At 43.1% G+C, this 23011-nt stretch overlaps 2 protein-coding genes across 3 annotated transcripts; one reads left to right on the forward strand and one right to left on the reverse strand.

Annotated features, from left to right (window-relative positions):
* The first annotated feature begins 1559 nt into the window (after nucleotides 1–1559).
* On the forward strand, nucleotides 1560–12044 carry hdc (histidine decarboxylase). 2 transcript variants are annotated; one of them, XM_060878466.1, is made up of 12 exons: nucleotides 1560–1761; nucleotides 1899–2012; nucleotides 2228–2350; nucleotides 2482–2658; nucleotides 2756–2899; nucleotides 3108–3174; nucleotides 5520–5682; nucleotides 6182–6269; nucleotides 9344–9442; nucleotides 9926–10027; nucleotides 10153–10656; nucleotides 11804–12044. In XM_060878466.1, the coding sequence occupies exons 1-12, from the start codon at nucleotides 1597–1599 to the stop codon at nucleotides 11870–11872; spliced, it is 1815 nt and encodes a 604-aa protein (XP_060734449.1). In that variant the 5' UTR covers nucleotides 1560–1596; the 3' UTR covers nucleotides 11873–12044. The 2 variants fall into 2 exon arrangements, with proteins under 2 accessions (XP_060734449.1, XP_060734448.1); XM_060878465.1 differs by having other exon boundaries at nucleotides 10153–12044.
* Nucleotides 12045–12066: 22 nt separating this feature from the next.
* On the reverse strand, nucleotides 12067–20938 carry slc27a2a (solute carrier family 27 member 2a). Its single transcript, XM_060878463.1, has 10 exons — nucleotides 20316–20938; nucleotides 17806–18015; nucleotides 17529–17687; nucleotides 17304–17428; nucleotides 15403–15597; nucleotides 15215–15305; nucleotides 13615–13813; nucleotides 13431–13528; nucleotides 13040–13170; nucleotides 12067–12524 (listed from the first exon to the last, which is right to left on the reverse strand). Exons 1-10 carry the CDS (start codon nucleotides 20788–20790, stop codon nucleotides 12348–12350), a joined length of 1860 nt encoding a protein of 619 aa, XP_060734446.1. The 5' UTR covers nucleotides 20791–20938; the 3' UTR covers nucleotides 12067–12347.
* Between the last annotated feature and the right edge of the window lie 2073 nt (nucleotides 20939–23011).

A 23011-nucleotide genomic window follows, 5' to 3' on the forward strand; every position in this document is an offset into this window, starting at 1 on the left:
ATTAAAATTGTTTTATCAGAAAAACATATTTACACTTTATAGTACAAACACGGCCTCTGTGAACTCATCAGGACGCTGATGTGCCATGAACGCTAACTAAATAGCGTGATTAGCAGGTTAGCATGCAGTGTGCAGTAAAGTGTCATATAACAAATGTATGTAATATTCAAGGTCTTGAGAAAATGTGCTCATGTCTTGCGTATTGTCATGTAAATGGATGCGAGACACAGATTATATGAGCATGCTAATTGTAACCATAGCAACAATGTAACCATATCAACGATGTACCGAAAGCCTCTGGTGCTTGTCGACCACCAATCTGACTGTTCCCTAGGAGAACTGAACGCAGTCCCAGCGGCGTTGTGGGTAACGCTGACGTCTCTCCAGCGTTAGTGTGAAGTTTAGGGCATGTTTGGGGAAAATTTCATCAGTGTGTGTTATTTTAATGTAATCCTGCACACATGTTGTTTTCCCACAGTGTGTATACACCTCGTTCCCCGGAGTGTGTGTCGTCAAACAGTGTATTCTTCTTATATTTACCTGCAAGAAACCTCATCATCCTCCTCAAACAGGTAGAGCGCAGAATAAACGTAGCTTCACGTCACCAACAGGCTTTGTGTGCGTGAGTGTGTGTGTGTGTGTGTGTGTGTGTGTGTATGTGAAGTGGTCTGGGGTCACTATATAATGTTCTCACACACACTCACACACACATCCAGCAATTCATCCAGACACAGAAAGAGCGAGGGATTATGCAGGCGGAGGAATACACACGCAGAGGTAACACACACACACACACGCACACACACACACTGCTCAACAAGATGATATACCTTAAAATCTTAAATCTTTACTTTAAACTTAAAAACTTTAATCATAAAAATAATAATATCTACAATATTACACATAATCATTATTATTAATTAATATTCTATTAAATTATGTTGTGCAATAAAAAATTCATACAGTATAAAAAAAGGAACTTCTGAAAGAATGACTGAATAAATTTAAAATAGCTTTTAAAAATTATTTCTATTTATAATGATGTAAAGATATAAATCAACACATTAATTATACTTTATTACTAATTAATAACATCATCATGACATTTTATCTTGTTTGTAATTTTTAGATTTTATTTTAAATATTTTATTAACTAATAAAATATAAATAATGTAATGACACTAAAATGTAAAATAATTGTATTAAAAATATTTGTACTAAAATACATGAATAGCTGTTACACTAATAACGATTATAACGATTAACTTTTCAAAACATTTTCAATTAAGAAATAAAATCTAAAATAATTATGATACGAAAAACAATAAAACTTTAACATAATTTAAAAGTGATTAAAAATATTTTCTAAAATATTCTTTGTCTAAAATGCTGTTTACACGAATTGTATATACATTTTTACAAAATAATTAGAATCGAAAGTTTTAACCTTTTGATTAAATGAAAAAAACTTTAATTGGGGTTTCAAGAGAAAAAAATTCTTAAAATATCTTAAAATTATTTTTTACTTTCTGCTGCTTACATACTGCTTACGTGTGTGTGTGTGTGTGTGTGTGTGTGTGTGTGTTAGGGAAGGAGATGGTGGATTATATCTGTCAGTACCTGACAGAGATCAGACAGAGGCGTGTTCTCCCAGATGTTCAGCCAGGCTTCATGAAGTCTCAGCTCCCTGATCAAGCTCCTCATGATCCGGAGTCGTGGGACACCATCATGCAGGACGTGGAGAACATCATCATGCCTGGGGTCAGTGCACTCATCTCTCATCCTTTCATCTGCCTTCTCCATCAACTGTTAGTCCAGTCAAACTCTGTACAACTTCTCTGTTCAGAAAGAAACTAACAGCTGTGTGTGTGTGTGTGTGTGTGTGTGTGTGTGTGTAGGTTGTCCATTGGCAGAGTCCTCATATGCATGCGTATTTTCCTGCTTTGACCTCATGGCCATCACTGCTGGGAGACATGCTGTCAGATGCCATCAACTGCCTTGGCTTCACCTGGGTAACACACACACACACACACACACACACACACACACACACACACACACACAAACACATGGGGTTCATTTCTCACCTGTACACACGTCTAACTTCGAATCTCTCCTGTGTACTTATTTATTAAAATAGTATTAGAAGTAAGACTTTTGAATACAATTATTACACGCCCCTGTTTGTGTGTGTGTGTGTGTGTGTGTGTGTGTGTGTGTTTTATAGGCATCAAGTCCTGCTTGTACAGAGTTGGAGATGTGTGTTATGGATTGGCTGTGTAAAGCACTAGGGTTGCCAGATCATTTCCTTCATCATCACCCAGAGAGCCGCGGAGGGGGAATACTGCAGGTACAAACACACACACACACACACACACACACACACACACACACACACACACACACACACACACACACACACACACACACACTAATCACAATAAACACCAGTTTTGAGACTGCTCTGTGTATGTGTATTAGAGTACAGTGAGTGAGTGCACACTGGTTGCCCTTCTCGCTTCCCGTAAAGACAAAATCCTGCAGATGAAGAACAGAAACTCTCCTACAGACACACACACAGACGCCTTCAGTGACACACACACTGACATGGACGAGTCCACACTGAACTCCACACTCATTGCCTACGCCTCAGACCAGGTACTCACACCACACACGCTACAGCACCATTATTAATATGTGCACAATTAAAGGATAATATCATGTAAATTAAGTGTGCGTGTGTGTGTGAGTGAAGGCTCACTCCTCAGTGGAGAAGGCTGGATTGATTTCTCTGGTGAAGATCAGGTTTCTGGAGACTGATGAAAAGTTCTCGCTGCGTGGAGAAACCCTACAGAGAGCCATTCAAGAGGACAGGAGACGGGGCTTAGTGCCTGTCATGGTAACTGTGTAGCTCAATGCGAACTCACAGGTCACCAACTGTTTACACCTAGTGATGCTAACTAGTTAATATAATACACTGGTAACTCACCAGGTTACTGCTATTTTACCATAAAATATATTTACAATATGAAACTAGTGAAGTGACATAATGTACATTATACAGTGCTGTCTATTTAACTGTAGTAATGTAGTGTGTTTATGTTTAGCTGTGTGCAACGCTGGGTTCTACTGGTGTGTGTTCCTTTGACTGTCTGGAAGAGCTGGGACCTATCTGTAAGTTTAGCTATTTGGTGTGTGTGTGTGTGATTGTGTGATTGTGTTTGTGTGTATTTGTTTATGTGTGTGAGTGTATTTTTGTGTATTTGTGTGTTTGTGTGTATTTGTGTGTATTTGTGTGTGAGTGAGTGAGTGTGTTTGTGTGAATTTTTGTGTGAGTGTATTTGTGGGTGTTTGTGTTTGTGTGTATTTTTGTGTGTGTGTGAATATGTTTGTGTGTATTTGTGTGTGTGTGTATTTGTGAGTGTTTGTGTGTATTTGTGTGTGTGCTTGTGTGTGTGAGTCTTTGTGTTTGTGTTTATTTGTGTGTTTGTGTGTATTTGTGTGTGTGAGTGTGTTTGTGTGTATTTGTGTGTGTGAGTGTGTTTGTGTGTGTATTTGTGTGTGAGTGTATTTGTGTTTTTGTGTGTGTGTGTATGTTTAAGTGTATATGTGTGTGTGTTTGTGTGTATTCGTGTATGTGTGAGTATGTTTGTGCATATTTGTGTGTGTGTTCTGATCCATAAACTACATATATGTTAAATACGTTAAATTAATATGTTAAACTCCAGATTGACAAAACTATTTGTCTGTGTGAGTGAGTGTGTTTGTGTCTGTGTGTATTTGTGTGTGTGAATACGTTTCTGTGTATTTGTGTGTATTTGTGTGTGTGAGTGTGTAGTGTTTGTGTGTATTTTTGTGTGTGTGTTTATATGTCTGTGTGAGTATGTTTGTGTGTATTTGTGTGTGAGTATGTTTGTGTGTATGTTTGTGTGAGAATGGTTGTGCGTATTTGTGTGTGTTTGTGTGTTCTGATCAATAAACTACATATATGTTAAATTAAAACTCCAGATTGCCAAAACTATTTGTGTGTGAGTGTGTTTGTGTCTGTGTGTACTTGTGTGTGTGAATACGTTTGTGTGTACTTGTGTGTGTGTTTGTGTGTATTTGTGTGTAAGTGTGCTTGTGTTTGTGTGAGTCTGTGTGTGTGAGTGTGTTTGTGTGTATTTGTGGGTGTGTGTGAGTGTGTTTGTGTGTATTTGTGTGTGCTTGTGTGTGTGAGAGAGTATGTTTGTGTGTATTTGTGTGTGTTTGAGTGTGAGTGTGTTTGTGTGTGAGTGAGTGAGTGTGTTTGTGTCTGTGTGTATTTGTGTGTGTGTATGTGTGAAAGTGTGTTTGTGTGAATTTTGTGTGTGTGTGTGTGTGTGTGTGTGAAAGAGTGTATTTGTGGGTGTGTGTAAATATGTTTGTGTTTGTGTGTATTTGTGTGTGAGTGTGCTTGTGTATATGTGTGTGTATGTTTGTGTGTATTTGTGTGTGTGTGTGAGTTTGTTTGTGTGTATTTGTGTGTGTGAGTATGTTTGTGCGTATTTGTGTGTGTGTGTGTACGGTGGCCAGGAAGTGCAAAACAATTTAACAAATCCGAAAACACATTAAGTCAGACAACCCGGAAGAGGTTGTTATAGTTTGTGAATGGAAACTTACCATCATCGGACGAGACACCTTTCATTCACCTGTATATCTTTAATGACAGTCGTCTTGATTGATCGGTAAGTTTCCATTCACAAACTATACCTACCGCTTGCAGGTTGTCTGAATCGGTGCACGAAACACATTAACAAATCAGAAAACAAATTAACAAATCAGAAAACACAAGGACATTTCAGACAACCCGGAAGAGGTTGGTATAGTTTGTGATTGGACAAGACACCTGTCACTCAAAGTATACATGAAGTTCAACAGTCTGCCGCAGGGAAAAGTTGGAATGGATGGATGGACTGGATTACTGTGGATTAATTCTGTTATTTTCTTATATTTAAACGGAGAACTTTACACATTACACATAAGATTCCGTACCTGTATATCTTGAGTGACAGGTGTCTTGTCCAATGATCGGTAAGTTTCCATTCAAAAATGATACACTACCGTTTCTGGGTTGTCTGACTTGTCGTTGTGTTTTGGGATTTGTTAATGTGTATTCTTATTTGTTAATGTGTTTTCGGATTTGTTAATGTGTTTTCGGATTTGTTAATTTGTTTTCAGATTTGTTAATTTGTTTTCGGATTTGTTAATTTGTTTTGGGATTTGTTAATGTGTTTTCGGATTTGTTAATTTGTTTTGGGATTTGTTAATGTGTTTTTGGATTTGTTAATTTGTTTTCGGATTTGTTCATTTGTTTTGGGATTTGTTAATGTGTTTTGGGATTTGTTAATTTGTTTTCGGATTTGTTAATTTGTGTTGCACTTCCCGGCCACCGTAGTGTGTGTGTTCTGACCCATAAACTACAAATATGTTAAATTAAACCTCCAGATTGGCAAAACTCTGTGTGTGTGTGTGTGTGTGTGTGTGTGTGTATGTTTCAGGTGCTTGTGAAGGTCTGTGGCTCCATGTTGATGCAGCATACGCAGGCTCCGCCTTCCTTTGTCCTGAATTACGTAACTTCCTGTCTGGTGTTGAATACGCAGACTCATTTGTTTTCAACCCGTCTAAATGGATGATGGTGCACTTCGACTGTACAGCTTTCTGGTGAGAAACAAAAAGGATTGGTGTAGTAAAATTTAGTCTGTATACACACCTAAACATGACCACACACCTGTACACATTTAATGATGACACACCTGGGGAATCACTACACACCTGTATAGACACCTGGGAATCACTACACACCTGTATACACACCTGGGGAATCACTACATACCTGTATACACACCTGGGGAATCACTACACACCTGTATACACACCTGGGGATCATGACACGCCTGTACACACACATGGGGATCACGACACATTTGTATACACACCTGGGGATAACTACACACCTGTATACACACCTAGTGATAACTACACAACTGTAAACACACCTGGGGACAACGACACACCTGTATACCCACCTGGGGAAAACTACACACCTGTATACACACCTGAAGCACAAAATACACCTGAAGACACAACTTAGATCATAAAGACACAAACATACACTTACATTAGTGTTTCTGTTTAACTGTGTGTGTGTTTGCTCCTTTAGGGTGAAAGATAAGTTTAAACTCCAGCAGACGTTTAGTGTTGATCCTCTTTACCTGAGACACGACAACTCCGGAGCTACAGACTTTATGGTACACACACACATACAAACACACACACACACACACACACACACACACACACACACACACACACAGGATTTCATAATAAATATCCATCCATCCATCCATCCATCCATCCATTTTCTACCGCTTATCCGGGGGCAGCAGTCCAAGCAGGGACGCCCAGACTTCCCTCTCCCCAGACACTTCCTCCAGCTCTTCCGGGGGAAGGCGTTCCCAGGCCAGCCGAGAGACATAGTCCCTCCAGCGAGTCCTAGGTCTTCCCCGGGGCCTCCTCCTGGTTGGACATGCCCGGAACACCTCCCCAGGGAGGCGTCCAGGAGGCATCCGGAACAGATGCCCGAGCCACCTTAGCTGACTCCTCTCGATGTGGAGGATCAGCGGCTCTACTCTGAGCTCCTCCCGAGTGATCGAACTCCTCACCCTATCTCTAAGGGAGTGCCCAGCCACCCTGCGGAGGAAACTCATTTCGGCTGCCTGTATCCGGGATCTTGTCCTTTCGGTCATGACCCAAAGCTCATAACCACAGGTGAGGGTAGGAATGTAGATCGACTGGTATAGAGAGCTGCAAACCATCCCAGTGCACGCTGTAGGTCCTGATTTGAGGAAGCCAACAGGACAACATCATCTGCAAAAAGCAGAGACAAAATCCCGTGGTCCAAAAACCGGACTCCCTCGGCCCCCGACTGCACCTAGAAATCCTGTCCATATAGATAATGAACAGGACCGATGAGGGCAGCCCTGCCAGAGTCCAACATGCACCGGGAACAAGTCTGACTTACTGCCGGCAATGCGAACCAAACTCCTGCTCCGGTCATATAGGGACTGGACAGCCCTTAGCAGAGGGCCCCGGACCCCATACTCCCAGAGCACCCCCCACAGGTCACCACGAGGTACACAGTCGAATGCCTTCTCCAGATCCACAAAGCACATGTGGACTGGTTGGGCAAACTCCCATGAACTCTCCAGCAACCTGGCGAGGGTATAGAGATGGTCCAGTGTTCCACGACGGAGACGAAACCCACGTTGTTCCTCCTGAATCCGAGGTTCGACTATCGGCCGAATTCTCCTCTCCAGTACCCTGGCATAGACTTTTCCGGGGAGGCTGAGGAGTGTGATCCCTCTGTAGTCGGAACACACCCTCCGGTCCCCCTTCTTAAACAGAGGGACCACCACCCCAGTCTGCCAGTCCAGAGGCACTGTCCCCAGCCACCATGCAAAGTTGCAGAGGCGTGTCAACCAAGACAGCCCCACAACATCCAGAGACTTGAGGTACTCAGGGCGGATCTCATCCACCCCCAGTGCCTTGCCACTGAGGAGCTTCTCAACTACCTCAGTGACCTCAGATTGGGGGATCAACGAGTCCACAACTGAGCCCTCAGCCTCTGCTTCCTCAGTGGAAGACATGTTGGTGGGGTTGAGGAGAACTTCAACGTACTTCTTCCACCGTCCGAGGATGTCCCCAGTTGAAGTCAGCAGATTCCCATTCCCACTGTAAACAGTGTGTGCAGGGCACTGCTTCCCCCTCCTGAGGTGCCGGACGGTTTGCCAGAATTTCTTCGAGGCCAACTGATAGTCCAGCTCCATGGCCTCACCGAACTCCTCCCAGACCCGAGTTTTTGCCTCCGCAAAAAGCTCGCTTGGCCCTCCGGTACCTATCAGCTGCCTCCGGAGTCCCCCGAGCCAACCAGGCTCGATAGGACTCCTTCAGCTTGACGGCATCCCTTATTTCCGAGGTCCACCACCAGGTTCGGGGATTGCCGCCACGACAGGCACCGGAGACCTTACGGCCACAGCTCCGAGCAGCCGCGTCGACAATGGAGGTGGAGAACATGGTCCACTCGGACTCAATGTCTCCATCCTCCCTCGGGATCTGGTTGAAGCTCTGCCGGAGGTGGGAGTTGAAGATCTCTCTGACCGGAGACTCTGTCAAACGTTCCCAGCAGACCCTCACAGTACGTTTGGGTCTGCCAAGTCTGTCCAACTTCCTCCCCGGCCATCGGATCCAACTCACCACCAGGTGGCGATCAGTTGACAGCTCCGCCCCTCTCTTTACCCGAGTGTCCAAGACATACGGCCGGAGGTCAGATGAAACAACCACAAAGTCGATCATCGACCTCCGACCTAGGGTGTCCTGGTGCCATGTGTACTGATGGACACCCTTATGCTTGAACTTGGTGTTCGTTATGGACAAACTGTGACTAGTACAGAAGTCCAATAACAGAACACCACACGGGTTCAGGTTGGGGGGGCCGTTCCTCCCAATCACGCCCCTCCAGGTGTTCCAGTAGAACGGCGGAGTCCCCGGTCGGAGCACTTTCCAGCACCCCTTCCAGAGACGCCAAGAAGGTCGGGTACTCTACACTGCCATTTGGCCCGTAAGCACAAACAACAGTGAGAGACCTATCCCCGACCCGAAGGCGCAGGGAAACGACCCTCTCGTTCACCAGGATGAACTCCAACACATGAGCAAGCCCACACCAGCCCGCCACCTCTCACTGCGGGCAACTCCAGAGTAGTAGAGTCCAGCCTCTCTCAAGGAGTTGGGTTCCAGAGCCCAAGCTGTGCATGGAGGCAAGCCCAACTATCTCTAGTCGGTATCTCTCAACCTCCCGCACCAGCTCAGGCTCCTTCCCCCCAGCGAGGTGACACTTCCATGTCCCTAGAGCCAGATTCCTTGTCGGGGATTGGGTTGCACCAGCCCAATCCCATTGCACAACATTGCACCAGCCCCTTACGGTTCCTCCTGCAGGTAGTGGGCCCACAGGAGATCGGCCCCACATAGCTCCTTCGGGCTGTGCCTGGCCGGGCCCCGTGGGGTAAGACCCGGCCACCAGACGCTCGCATGCGAGCCCCAAACCCGGGCCTGGCTCCAGGGTGGGGCCCCGGTTGTGCCATACCGGGCGACGTCACGGACCTTGATATGAAATTTCTCATAAGGGGTATTTGAAATAAATAAATAAATAAATAAATAAATAATATATAATAATTCAAAGTTTCTTTCTTTCTTTCTATTTTTCTATTTTTCTTTTTTCTTTCTTCTCTCTCTCTCTGTCTCTCTCTCTTTCTCTCTCTCTCTCCAGCACTGGCAGATTCCACTGAGTCGCCGTTTCCGGTCATTAAAGTTGTGGTTTGTTCTACGCTCCTTTGGCCTGAAGAACCTTCAGGCTCACATCCGACATGTAAGATCATCATCATCATCAACATCATCGTCATCATCATCATCATCATCATCATCATCACTTGTTTTTCAGTGTGTGTCCAGCAGGAGATGCTGTAGCACATTTGCTAATAGACGCATTTTCTGGAGCATGAGAAAGAATTTAAATATAAATTTAGTACATATATTATTATTTATAAAACATCACAAATAGTGAATTTTCAACAATGTGAAACACTCTGTGCTCAGAGTAACAGTTTATCTGATGCTCCAGCTATTTAAGCTATGTTAAGATTAACTTAGCATTATTGTTAGCAACTAACATCCAAAATTAGGTGCTTAACAGGAGGAGTAGTGTATATTAACTTTAGATACCTCATGACGTCCTGTAAAGCTGAGTAACAGCCAACTAAATCTTAAACATATACACAACACACTACTTTCTAAATGTTGAGTAGTGTTTAGTGTTCAGTGTTGTTTGTATTGTGTTGCTTTCTTTGTGTAGGGTATTGAAATGGCCAAACTGTTCGAGTCTCTGTTGAGGAGCGACCCAAACTTCCACATTCCAGCAGAGCGACACTTAGGACTGGTTGTGTTCAGCATGACTGTGAGTACACAACATCACACAACACAACAACTGACAAATGACAAACATCAACACAACAACACAACACAAAACAACAATAATCAACATAATTTTTAGTACTTTATTGTTTGTGTGTGTGTGCGCAGGAAGGAAATGCTTTTACACAGGAGCTCTTGCGCAGGTTAACACACTCCGGCACCATGTTCCTGATTCCGGCCGCTGTCGCTTCCAAACTTATCATCCGCTTCACCGTGACGTCACAGTTCACACGCCCAGAGGACATCCACCGTGACTGGAGCATCATCCAGCGCATGGCCAAAGAGATCCTGCAGCCAGGCCGCTGGCCCCGCCCCCAGGCGCTTTCCCTGGAAAGCGAGAGCGAAACCGAAACCCTGTGGCAGGAACAGGAAGTGGAGGCACAGCATGAGCCATCTATGATCGACAAGCATCTGGTGCGTCAGAATCAGAGACGCGCCACTCGCTCAATGAGCTGCAGCGCCGAGCTCCCACCAACCAGACCTGACCCCACCCATGGTCTAAAGGAGGCCCCGCCCCTCGGAATGTTGGCGAAGATTCCAGAGAGCCCTGAGGGGCGGAGAACCACACAGAAGCGTCTGATGAAGTTCCACAGTGTGCCGAGTTTACCACAGGTTTGGGCTCAGTGCGCCATTCAACAGTTCTACTGGCCTTTCAGCAAGGCTAACTGCTTCAACTGCTTCACACACTCACACAAACACTCACCGGGCCCACTGTCCACCAAATAACACACACACTCACACAAACACTCACCGGGCCCACTGTCCACCAAATAACACACACACTAACACAAACATACACTCACACACACACTCACCGGGCCCACTGTCCAACAAATAACACACACACTAACACAAACACACACTCACACACACTCACACACACACTCACTGGGCCCACTGTCCACCAAATAACACACACACACTAACCCAAACACACACTCACACACACTCACACAAACACTCACTGGGCCCACTGTCCACCAAATAACACTCACACAAACACACACTCACACACACACTCACCGGGCCCACTGTCTACCAAATAACACACACACACACACACACACACACTCTAACACGAACACACACTCACCGGGCCCACTGTCCACCAAATAACAAACACACACTAACACAAACACACACACACACCGGGCCCACTGTCCATCAAATAACACACACACACAAACACACACACTCACCGGGCCCATTGTACACCAAATAACACACACACTCACCGGGCCCACTGTTCACCAAATAACACACAAACACATACACACACTTACCAGGCCCACTGTCCACCAAATAACACACACACAAACACACATACACACACACACACTCTCCTGGCCCACTGTCTACCAAATAACACACACCCACACACACACACACACACAAACACACACACACACTCACCTGGCCCACTGTCTACCAAATAACACACACACCTACTTCTTATTCTTCTAATTACTCTTTTTTAATATATTTCCTGTTGTGCCAGTTGCACTGACAGCTTCCTCTATATCTAAGGTTAGGGTTCAGTAAAGTAAAGTGTGTTGGTTTCACAGGGTCATATTCCATCTGCCATGTTAGCACTGAGAAGTGTGTAGATGGGAAACAGGAGATATGATGTAACAGTTTTAACACTTTTCAGGCTGATGTGTCCTTTTCTCATCTAACTAAATATTTCTTCAGCTTACGATCACATCTGTGTCATTTATTTCTGTTTATTTTCCCATTTTTCATGGCGCCCCTTCATCAGAGGTCCCAACACCACCACCAAGACAAAATCCTGGATGTTTCCACCTCTGAGGTTGTGCTTCACTTTTAGCACACTGTGTTTCATGTTTCACATGTCAACATGTTTCAAACATGTTTGTGTAGCAAAATTTTTCTGACCAGGACTTTTTTTATCACCTTTAGACCTCATGAGGTTGGAGTGTGAACAGGAACACGTCCACATTAAGATTTTAACACACAATTTCAAACCTTTACACAATCACATTTTATTCCCTTTAGTTCTTTTAGTACTGACATCAGCTTCATTCTAAAATATAATATAAAAATAAGCACAATTTCCTTTTTATTACAGAGATATCTTCATAATTTCCTTCTTCATGATCTTTGTATATAATCTCATGTTATAATGTCAGAACACCAATGAACACTAATTAGGTTTGAATAATAAACATCTCTGGGATCAGAAACTTGACTGAGGGCTGCGTGTGTGTGCGCGTGTCCGTGAGTGCATGTGTGTGCGTGTTTGTGTGTGTGAGAGTGCGTGTGTGTGCGCGCGTGTGCATGTTTTATAATCTCAAATGTCCGTTGCATATGAAGTTATAAATGTCCTCTGTCATGGGAACATAGATTTTCTTTCTGTCGTCCAGGAAGTACATCTCATCCTGGACGGCTTTGGGATTGAATCCCTCCTCAGCCAATTGCAGCTTCACCTGTTTGTAGGTGCCTGTGATGTTTAACATGTCCTGCAGGAGAGCAGAGGAACACAGTTACTGTGGAGCCATAGACGTCCCTGTGTATCAGCTGTTACTATGGAAACGATAAGGTATTAGAGCGAGTGTATTAATATAAATCTGTATTAATCAACACTTGACCACCAATCAGAGTTTTGATATGGAAAACATGGAACATGGATGGAAAACATCTACAGTAATGTGGCACCACCTGGTAGGAAGCCTAACTAATGTTAATTACTTTGTTAGCAGATGGATTTTCAAGCTGTGCACATAATGAACCTCAAAATGATGCTGCAGATGTTAAAAATCTGACCAGCAGCTCCAGATAAACACTGAATCAGTTCATGAGAATTTTGTAAAACATTAAAAGATTAATAAATCTTATGAAATATTTATACATTAATACACATATATGCAACACAGCCAAACTGTCAATCAGCTCAGGGTTTTATTATCAGTATACTAGTGCTTAAGTCTTTGGGTGTGTTTTTGTGATGTTATTGGACATCATGTGACAGTGTTACCTGGACCCTAATGAAACGTGGTCTTGCGTAGGTGGGCAGGTAGCTCTCAACGTGCTTGTACGCTATAGAGCCGTCAAAATTCCACCCCTCCTTCAGCTTTATAGCAGCCATTCCTATTCTGCCCTCATGACCTGAAGAACACACACTTGGGTGTCACAGCAAGGCACAAACTCTCGTAAAACAATAATCTCATAACAGGCAATAAACCTTGGAAATGGTGAACTGTTCTTATCCATCTTTGTTTGGTCATCTGTTTTCATCTGCCATTACTTCAGAAACACTTTGCACCATTTGCACTAGAACTTCCATCCCAAAAAAACCCAAATCCCTTTAACCTTACTAGTGCTCACTGTGATGATTGAGAATTTTCTGCAAGATGGTCATTTCATACCTGGCACTTTGACTCCATAGACATTAGCCTCCTCTATGAAACCCACCATAATCAAAATGTCAGCTACTTCAGTAGTAGCAACATTCTCACCCTTCCACCTGCCACATAGGGAACAGCTATAAACAAACACATGACACTTGAAGATTTATCCTGAACAGGCTTGGTGTGTTTGGTAGACGAGCACCTGAATGTGTCTCCAATGCGGTCCTGGAAGTAGACAAAGCCTTGCTCATCAACTTTCATTAGGTCTCCTGTGTTGAAGTACACGTCTCCCTGTTTGAACACGTTCCTCAACTTCTTTTTTTCTGTTTGCTGCTTGCTGTTAGCATAGCCATTAAATGGAGCCATTTTAGTGATCTTTGCCACCAGCAGGCCTGTTTCTCCTGCACACACACACACAAATAAATATATATTACACACACTGTTGTCTGCTTTATGGTTAACTACGACATGCGTTCTGTGTGAACACACTCAGCTCAGAAGGTGTAAAAATTAAGCTATGTTTCATTAGTCATTGCTTGCGTATAATGAACTACAAGCATAGGCAAGTGGTTAATGACCTTTTACATTATTTAACAACGCTAGTTATGAATGTGGTTGTGGGAGTAGAGGTACAAAGTACAATAGTTAACTGGAGGGTGAACCACCTGTAAGGGAATAAATCCAGTAGGTCTGTATAATGGTGGTAATGAAGTCCTTGCGACTGTCACTATTGATTAATTAATTAATTAATTGTTTTCTGTACCATTTCTTATGATCATGAAAGTACTGTTGGTTATTTAGCTGCTGGTTTGGTACCAGGCACTTAGACCCCATAGATATAAAGAGATAAAGATACTAACATGCAACACATCACATAATATCCTTCAAGAATCCTGTCTTGCACCTGACAACGCTAATGATTCTGTTATTCATCGCACCACTATTACATTCTCAACTTTCATCCAATTTAAACTATAAATAACTAATAGCACTCCACCAAAAACATTCTATTGACCATTAGAGAAGGTGCAAAGCAGAATGAATGAGTGAATGAAAAGGGGTTATATTGTGTGTTATATTGTGTATATTATATTATATTGGTTATATTGTGTACTAAAGCAGCATTGTGTATGCCAATACATTATTTGGAAGCACAAGAATATCCTCCCTGTCCACCTCTCCCACCCGGTCATTAATCCAGTCTATTTATGATAAATGGCGTGTTTGCCCCTTCCCTTTAGAGTGTTACTGCACCACACACACGAGTTGGATTAACCTTTTGCGTGTGTTTACCTTGAACTCGTATATCTTCAGCAATTAAACCTCACTCTCACCAGGTCTCCATCTAATATAGCTCATCAGGTTACGGAGAAAATTACAGCTAGTAAAGCTATAAGCTCATAGTTAGCCTTTATTAAAGTGTCGGATCGGTTTCCAGGTTTCAGAATCCTACACAAGAACATCTCAAAACACACACAAAAGACCAGAACCACAGCTAAACAATTCACCATTATAAACAAGGTCACAGAGGAGCACACGCATTTCTGATGTCTGGACATTATTCACTTCCAGAAAACCTTACATTAAAAATGGTGCTGTAGTTCACTATTACACTGTCTGACCTGTTAGGTATAAGATGTGATTTTGGTGGTTAATGTCTGTCAAATTAGCAGCACTGGTCTTAACAGTGGCTTTTTACAGATCTTGGCTTAAGAGTAATGTTCATTAGGAGTAATGTTCATTAGGAGTAATGTTCACTGTCCTAACAGTAGGGTTCTGGCAGTACAGGTCATCCTACTTACCAGTAGCAACCTCCACACAGAATCCTCGGGAGTCTCGTACTGGTTCCTCCATCTCAGTATTATATTTAATGAAGGCATAACCGGCAAGTCGCTACACAAACACACACCCATCCAAAGCATGAGAACATTAAAGAGACTTTTCACACCTCTGTTATTAATTATTTAAACATTATAGTTTTCTTGCTAACCTTCAGGATCACATTCGCGCGTCCAACAGAACCTATTTTCCCGACGTAGTTGACAAGTCCAATGTTTGCTTCTGTCGCTCCGTAGCATTCACAGATACGCATGTCTCCAAATCGCTGCAGAAACTCCATCCACGCGTCGGCACGGATACCGTTTCCAATAGCAAGACGTACGTTGTGTACACGCTCACCATCCGTCTACACCAGAAAACACATATTTACATTTACATTTACATTTACAGCATTTGGCAGACGCCCTTATCCAGAGCGACGTACATAAGTGCTTAAATCTCTAACATTGAATACATTAATGCTGGATCACTAAGTTACATACTTAAGATACCATGAGTTTTAAAACATTTGTTCAAAGTTACAATGAAAGTGTCAAAGGTGTGTTTTTTTTTTTTTTTTTTAAATGCAAAAGATAATGAAAGAAGTGCTAGTTGAAGTGTTTCCTGAATAAGTAGGTCTTCAACCGCCGCTTGAAAATAGCCAGTGACTCAGCTGTCCGGACCTCTAGGGGAAGTTCGTTCCACCACCTTGGTGCCAGTACAGAGAAGAGTCTTGTAGTATACTTGCCTCTTACCCTGAGAGATGGTGGAACCAGTCGAGCAGTGCTGGTAGATCGGAGGGTGCGGGGTGCAGTGCGAGGAGTGATGAGGGCTTTGAGGTAAGAGGGAGCTGGTCCATTTTTGGCTTTGTAGGCCAGCATCAGTGTTTTGAATCTGATGCGTGCAGCTACCGGAAGCCAGTGGAGGGATCGCAGCAGCGGGGTGGTATGAGAGAACTTTGGCAGGTTGAAAACAAGCCGGGCAGCTGCATTTTGGATCATTTGCAGAGGACGGATTGCGTTCATAGGTAGACCTGCCAGCAGTGCATTGCAGTAATCCAGTCTAGAAATGACAAGAGACTGAACAAGTACCTGAGCAGCCTGTGTGGACAGAAATGGTCGAATCCTTCTAATGTTGTAGAGAAGAAACCGACATGAGCGAGTCACATTAGCAACATGAGAGGAAAAGGACAGTTGATTGTCCATGGTTACCCCAAGGTTGTGAGCTGTGACTGAAGGGGAGATCAGATCGTTGTGCAAGGATATAGCAAGATCATGACCTGGGGATGAATCACCTGGGATGAAGAGCAGCTCAGTTTTGCTAGGATTAAGCTTTAACTGATGAGCAGTCATCCATGATGAAATTTCTGCCAGACATGCAGAGATCCGGTCAGAAGCTGTGGCATCTGCGGGTGGGAAAGAGAAGATAAGTTGTGTATCATCAGCATAGCAGTGGTAAGAGAACCCATGTGAGGAAATAACTTCACCAAGAGAGTGAGTATACAGGGAGAAAAGAAGAGGACCAAGTACTGAGCCTTGTGGGACGCCAGTGGAGAGTCTGCGTGGAGCAGATGTCACTCCCCTCCATGTTACCTGATATGAGCGTCCTTCCAGGTAGGAAGCGAACCATTCCCAAGCTGATCCGCATATCCCAAGACTCCTGAGGGTGGCTAAGAGAGTCTTATGGTTGACCGTATCAAACGCTGCTGAAAGGTCAAGGAGGATAAGGACAGATGAGAGATTGGCTGATCTAGCAGCATGTAGTTTCTCAGAGACATCTAAAAGGGCTGTCTCTGTGGAATGAGCTGCTTTAAAGCCAGACTGGTTGGGGTCTTGGAGGTTGTTCTGTGAGAGATAGACAGACAGTTGATTAAAGACAATGCGTTCAAGAATTTTTGAAAGAAACGAGAGAAGTGATACCGGTCTGTAGTTACTGATGTCTGATGGATCCAGAGCAGGTTTCTTCAGGATGGGAATAACCCTTGCTCTCTTGAAGGTAGTTGGTACCTGACCTATCTGAGGGGGTGAGTGCATAAGCCTGGGGGGTGTGTTAGGATTGTGTAGGTTGTGTTACCTTGGGTGTGTTACAGAGGTAGCGTATGATCTCTCCGATATACTGGATCACTGTCACATTGTGCTTCCTGCAATCAGTCCAAAACTGAGACACTGAGAACTTTCTTCTCAAAATCACTGTGATTCCTACACACACACACACACACACACACACACAAAAGAACACCATTGTAACTTTAGTGTGGCGGGGGTGGAGTTTGTGAGCAGCCATGTCTGAGGGATGTACCGCGCTCTATTGCCCCAGTGAGGCCCATAAGGAAGCCAGCGCTGTGGTAGAGGGGCAGGAACACATAGATGACATCATCAGAACAGACACCGGACATTCTCTGTAGGTAGGAGGCCATCCACACCCTCTCATGGTTGATCACAGCTGCTTTAGGAAGACCTGAAACACATACACATGATGTTCCTGCTGGTTCTGTCTTATTTCCACCATCACTGTCTTTTTAAGAAAATTAGCTAGCTATCAAAATGACTAGTGTGTCTTTGTGTGTGTGTCCTACCAGTGGTGCCTGAAGTGTAGATGTAGAGTGCAGGGGTCTTCATGGTGACTCTGGAGCGAAGTGAATGTGGTAGTTGCTCGTCACTTGCCGCATTGATTTTCTCGCTGAGGTTTATAAATCCGTCCTTCTCACAATTTTCACCCACCTGGAAGACCCGCACATCCTGCTCCTTCAAGACAGGAAGTACTTCCTCCACCGCTTCCTGTAAATCTGCAGACAGCAAGCATGAAAACTTTCTAATATTCCTAAATGAGCCATGACTCAACACATGGAGATATAAAATGGCGACACCTACAGTAGAACATGCCACACGGTACACTGTTCAAACATTAATATCTAGATGTTTAGGTTAATTTTTGATTCTAGTTTTAAGCATAGATTTATTATCACTAACACTACACTATACTGAGTACAGCGACATGAAAGCAGTCCTTACTGTGCAATTCACTTACTGAAAAAATGGAAGTGAATATAATAAATACATCAGTTATTGTAAATGATGAATGGGTATAAATAAGTATGTAAAGTTGTATCTGAGTCCATTTGATTGGTTCTTAAGTGATGTCCAGGATGAAATATACATGAAACCCATGTTCTATTCTGTCTTTTTAAATCACACACACAGTCTATAATAACACGTGTGATTATATAGTGTGTGTGAGAGTGATTATAAAGAGTACTTGTGATTATAAAGAGTGTGTGTGATTATAAGTTAGTGTTCCATTGTGCAGCTGTTCCACTGAGCTTTTGCTTTAATCCCAAAATACATGAGGTCACATGAGCTTAACAACAAATAAAGTGCATTCATTGCTTGCAGAAATAAATAAAGGTTAAAGTCACACACAGAGCTGAGAGATCTAACTCAGGTTAGAAGTGAAATCTGAGCCTCTTTTTCACTGAAAACACTCTAAGATCAATCAGGGCAAAGAGCAACATGTTGAACCACAGCCATGCTGATTACAGCCAGAATTCCCAAACCACTCCTTGTGGAGTTACTTAGTTTCTCTTCAAACACCCTGCAGATATAGATGGAGGTGTATTCTTCCTACATCCATGTGATCAGCAAAATATCATGCAAATATTCGTGTTTTATACAAATCTAATACGTAAAAGACGGAACACGCTCAGGGCGAAAAAACAACCAGAGAACATGCCAAGAACTACTGAGATATTACGACACAGTGTCCTTAAACAAACCAGTAATCTGACACTAACCTGAAATATTCACATCACTGAAAGTAATTGTAATAAAAGTAATTCTGGTATCTGATGCTGGACACCAGTTCTACCAGTCCGGGGTGTTTCTCAGGCAGACGTATTTGTAAAATGTGCTCAATTCCAGCATCTGGTACCAGGTGACAGTATGTGACACTGTGGCACTAATGAACAGACGACTGGCCGAGATCTGGACGCTTATTTCACAAATTATATGTGAAAACACCAAGAGAAGCAACTACAGCATCTTCCTTAGACTGGTTAAACATTTTAAACATTGATCATGAGACCGAGGAGTTCATCACAAATGCTGCAAACGCTCACTAGGTGAGAAACATGTGATGTTCCTGACAATCAACTGCCATTGGTCAGCTGTACAGTGTGTGTGTGTGTGTGTGTGTGTTTGTTTCATTTAATTAGAGCTAAATAAAATAATATCTTATACGTTTATTCTTTATCAGCGTCTCTAAACAGTTTCATATTTTCTTTGTTTTCTGAGCAGTTTTCAGAAGCAGTGCAGCACATTCTCAAGTCAAAGATACACACTGAAGATAGCAAAGGTGAACCTGTGGTGAACCTGTGACATGGCAAGAAGGGCTAGCAGCTTTAGTGCACTGGTTCACTGGAAGGTTCATGAATAAAAACCTAAAAAGTTCAGCTATTTTGAACAAATTTAAATACATGTAAATAAATATTAATCTGTCCTAATAAAGTCTCTTCTTAATTTGAAACTTAATTGAGTTTCTTCTCAATTAAAGTGATTTCTGGTAATAACATTTTTGCAAACTTCCCCGTTCTTCTTTCTTGAGCAGATCAGGTCTGGAGAGTAAAACCATCCATCCATTTTCTACCGCTTATCCGGGGAGTGTAAAACCTTCATAGCCAAACTTTTGTTCTGGTTGATTTTGCTGCATGTTTTGGATTGTACCATGAACCTGAACCGTGACCTAGAAGTAGTGAAGAATCCTGAATATTTTCTTAATTTTAATCTTATTTCCTATACTATAAATAAAAAAAAATAATGACTATAAAACCCCAGATTTTCTCTGCAGTAGTCTGAGATCCAGAGTAGGATCCCACGGTATAATAAATTCTCTGTGATGGTAAAATGAAAAAGATTCGACAATTTAAACATAATAAGAATAAAATACTCAGTATAATAAAACAACGCTTATTCTAATCAGTAAATCAGCCTGGTGCAGGTTGTAAGTTTATAAATAAGAGATTTTATACATTCAAACCCAGAGGATGCTGAATGTTGGCTGAACAAAGCTGTATATATGGCATTAGTTTACCTGCACCAGTGATGAGGGTTTTTGCCCCGCAGCAGGTGAAGCAGTGCAGCAGCGACTGGGCGCGGATGTTGGAGTTGAGGAGCGCAGCGGTGCAGCCCAGTTTACTGAGTCCGAGCCAAATCCAGACGAAGTAAGGTTCATTCCCGAGGAACAGAGCCACGGTGTCTCCTTCCTGCAGCTCGGTGTGATGGATCAGAGCCCTCGCCACTTTACTGCTCAGTTTATCCGCCTCACTGTACGTGTAGGAGCGACCTTCAAACACCAGGAACGACTTCTCAGGATGTTTGTTCACCGCGTCTAAGAAGCGGTCCAGGATGGTGTAGCACGGAGTGGAGCTGCGGAACCTCCTCATCTTCATCACCACACTCACTCCCTTCAGTACAAACAGCACGTCGTGCATTAAATACGGACAACAGACATGAATGAGGAGCGGAAGGAACAAAAGAACCGCAAACACCGCGTACAAGAGCGACATGGTGACCGGATAGTGACCCAAAGTCTGGTGTTGGGAGTAAAACACACAACTGTGTGTGTGTGTGTGAGAGAGAGAGAGAGAGAGAGAGAGAGAGAGAGAGATAAAGAGAGATAAAGAGAGGGGGAGAGTGTGTGTGTGTGAAGGGGGTACAGAGAGGGAGAGAGATAGAGAGAGTGAGTGTGTGTGTGTGTGTGTGTGTGTGTGTGTGTGTGTGTGTGAAGGTGGTGGGGGGGGGGAGAGTGTGTGTGTGTGTGTGTGTGTGTGTGTGTGTGTGTGTGTGTGTGAGAGAGAGAGCGAGAGACCAGATTTGGTAATTTGTACCCAATGGGTACGAGGGGCGGAAGGAACAAAAGAACCGCAAACACCGCGTACAAGAGCGACATGGTGGGTGACCGGATAGTGACCCAAAGTCTGGTGTTGGGAGTAAAACAAACTGTGTGTGAGAGAGAGAGATAAAGAGAGGGGGAGAGAGTGTGTGTGTGTGTGTGAAGGTGGTAGAGAGAGAGATAGTGTGTGTGTGTGTGAGAGAGAGAGAGAGAGCGAGAGGCCAGATTTGGTCATTTGTACCCAATGGATAAGAGGGGCGGAAGGATTTGGAACAGCTTGATAACTCCTAAAAGTTTTACTATTTGGTTATGGAAAGCCACAAGGGTCTTAAGCAGTGAACTTTAGTGTGAAGGCAGAAACCTGCTGGGTGATTTTTTTTACAAAAATACACAAAAGTGTCTGACTGGAGTTACTGCTACCAAATAATGTTATATTCCTCAATAACATCAGCTCAAATGTTTAATTCCACTTAAACCACAACAAAGTACCAGCAGATAAGAAATGACATGGGTGAGAAGAATGTGTGAGTGTGTGTTTGTGTGTGTGTGTGTGTGTGTGTGTGTGTGTGTGTGTGTGTGTGAATATAGAACTGTAACTTAGAGACTAATCTAAATATTTAGGTGTTTGTTCAGAATTTCACTACAGAAAACATCAGGTCAATAAATGTAGTAGAGAACTGACACAGTTTAATAACCAGCATCAAGATGTCCTGTAACTCGGACAGACACAAATCCAATCTAAAGGAAAACACGGTGAACTTTACACTCGGTTCAGCTGCTCAAAATATTCCGTTCCTGTTTCTTTTCTATTTAATTATTTATGTTTTTATTATACCATCATGGGCCTCTTGGCTACTCTTTGTACCCCCCCCCCCCCCCACACACACACACATTTTAGTACATGTTCCTTTACTATGTACAGCAACAGCAATGCTACAGAAATCAGGCATTCACAGATCTACAGTCAGCAACCAAGTAACAGCTTTAAACTTTTTAACTCAACACACACAACATCTGCAACAGTACAGAACACAGAACACACTGTTTTACTAAAGCGAAATGTTCTTACAGAGACACAAAGATTAAAAAATGCTCTTTTGAGGTTTGTGTTTTCTTTCTACTGATTTGTTCTGAGAAGTTTCAAGTCCCATTTTATCCCAATGTGTTTCATGTGTTCATCAGATTTATCCGAGGATCTGAGCTATAGGCAGCCGATTGGCCTCCTGTGCTCTCTCTACAGTGACAGCTGAGGCCATCCTGGAGCCATGCATGGTGTTTAGGACACGGCTAATCCCAGGATATCGGTGGTACAGAGGGTGGTTGAAGTGTAGGTCTCTCTGCAGTGGGAGCTGATGTCTTTGGCTGTTGGTCCTCCTGCTGTGATCATCATACTATAGATTCAAGATTTTTACTGTCATATGCACCGACTTACAATGAAATTCTTATTTTGTTTTTAGCTCAAGAGAACAAAGAGCAGAAGCACAACAAACATTAAAATTATAACAAAACCGGGGGAGGAAACCGGAGTACCCGGAGGAAACCCCCGAGGCACGGGGAGAACATGCAAACTCCACACACACAAGGTGGAGGCGGGAATCGAACCCCCAACCCTGGAGGTGTGAGGCGAACGTGCTAACCACGATTTACACGATTTTCCATCTCTGTTACAAACTACGACTAAAAAGAAAGACACATAATGAACTCTACCACAGATGCAGAACCCAAAAACAATAACAGTTTAACTGTCCAGTGAGAGGACAGTTTACTCATGTTACTTGCATGCACACATTTTAGTACACATGCTGCTTAGTGAAAGTTAACCAAGACGAGGAGAGAACCCAAGTTTCTGGTGCACAACAACTTCAGGTCAAACTGCTTGCTCTCTATTCTCTAAA

The sequence above is a fragment of the Tachysurus vachellii genome, chromosome 9 (assembly GCF_030014155.1).
Source record: "Tachysurus vachellii isolate PV-2020 chromosome 9, HZAU_Pvac_v1, whole genome shotgun sequence".
Classification (NCBI taxonomy): Eukaryota; Metazoa; Chordata; class Actinopteri; order Siluriformes; family Bagridae; genus Tachysurus; species Tachysurus vachellii.

Coding starts and splice junctions, on each gene's coding strand:
- slc27a2a (XM_060878463.1), bottom strand. CDS start 20,790: ATGTCGCTCTTGTACGCGGTGTTTGCGGTTCTTTTGTTCCTTCCGCTC. Junction 18,016..20,315: donor AACCCTCATCACTGGTGCAG/GTAAACTAATGC, acceptor TGCTGTCTGCAG/ATTTACAGGAAGCGGTGGAG. Junction 17,688..17,805: donor CTACACTTCAGGCACCACTG/GTAGGACACACA, acceptor TATGTGTTTCAG/GTCTTCCTAAAGCAGCTGTG.
- hdc (XM_060878465.1), top strand. CDS start 1,597: ATGGTGGATTATATCTGTCAGTACCTGACAGAGATCAGACAGAGGCGT. Junction 5,683..6,181: donor TTCGACTGTACAGCTTTCTG/GTGAGAAACAAA, acceptor TTGCTCCTTTAG/GGTGAAAGATAAGTTTAAAC. Junction 10,028..10,152: donor TGGTTGTGTTCAGCATGACT/GTGAGTACACAA, acceptor GTGTGTGCGCAG/GAAGGAAATGCTTTTACACA.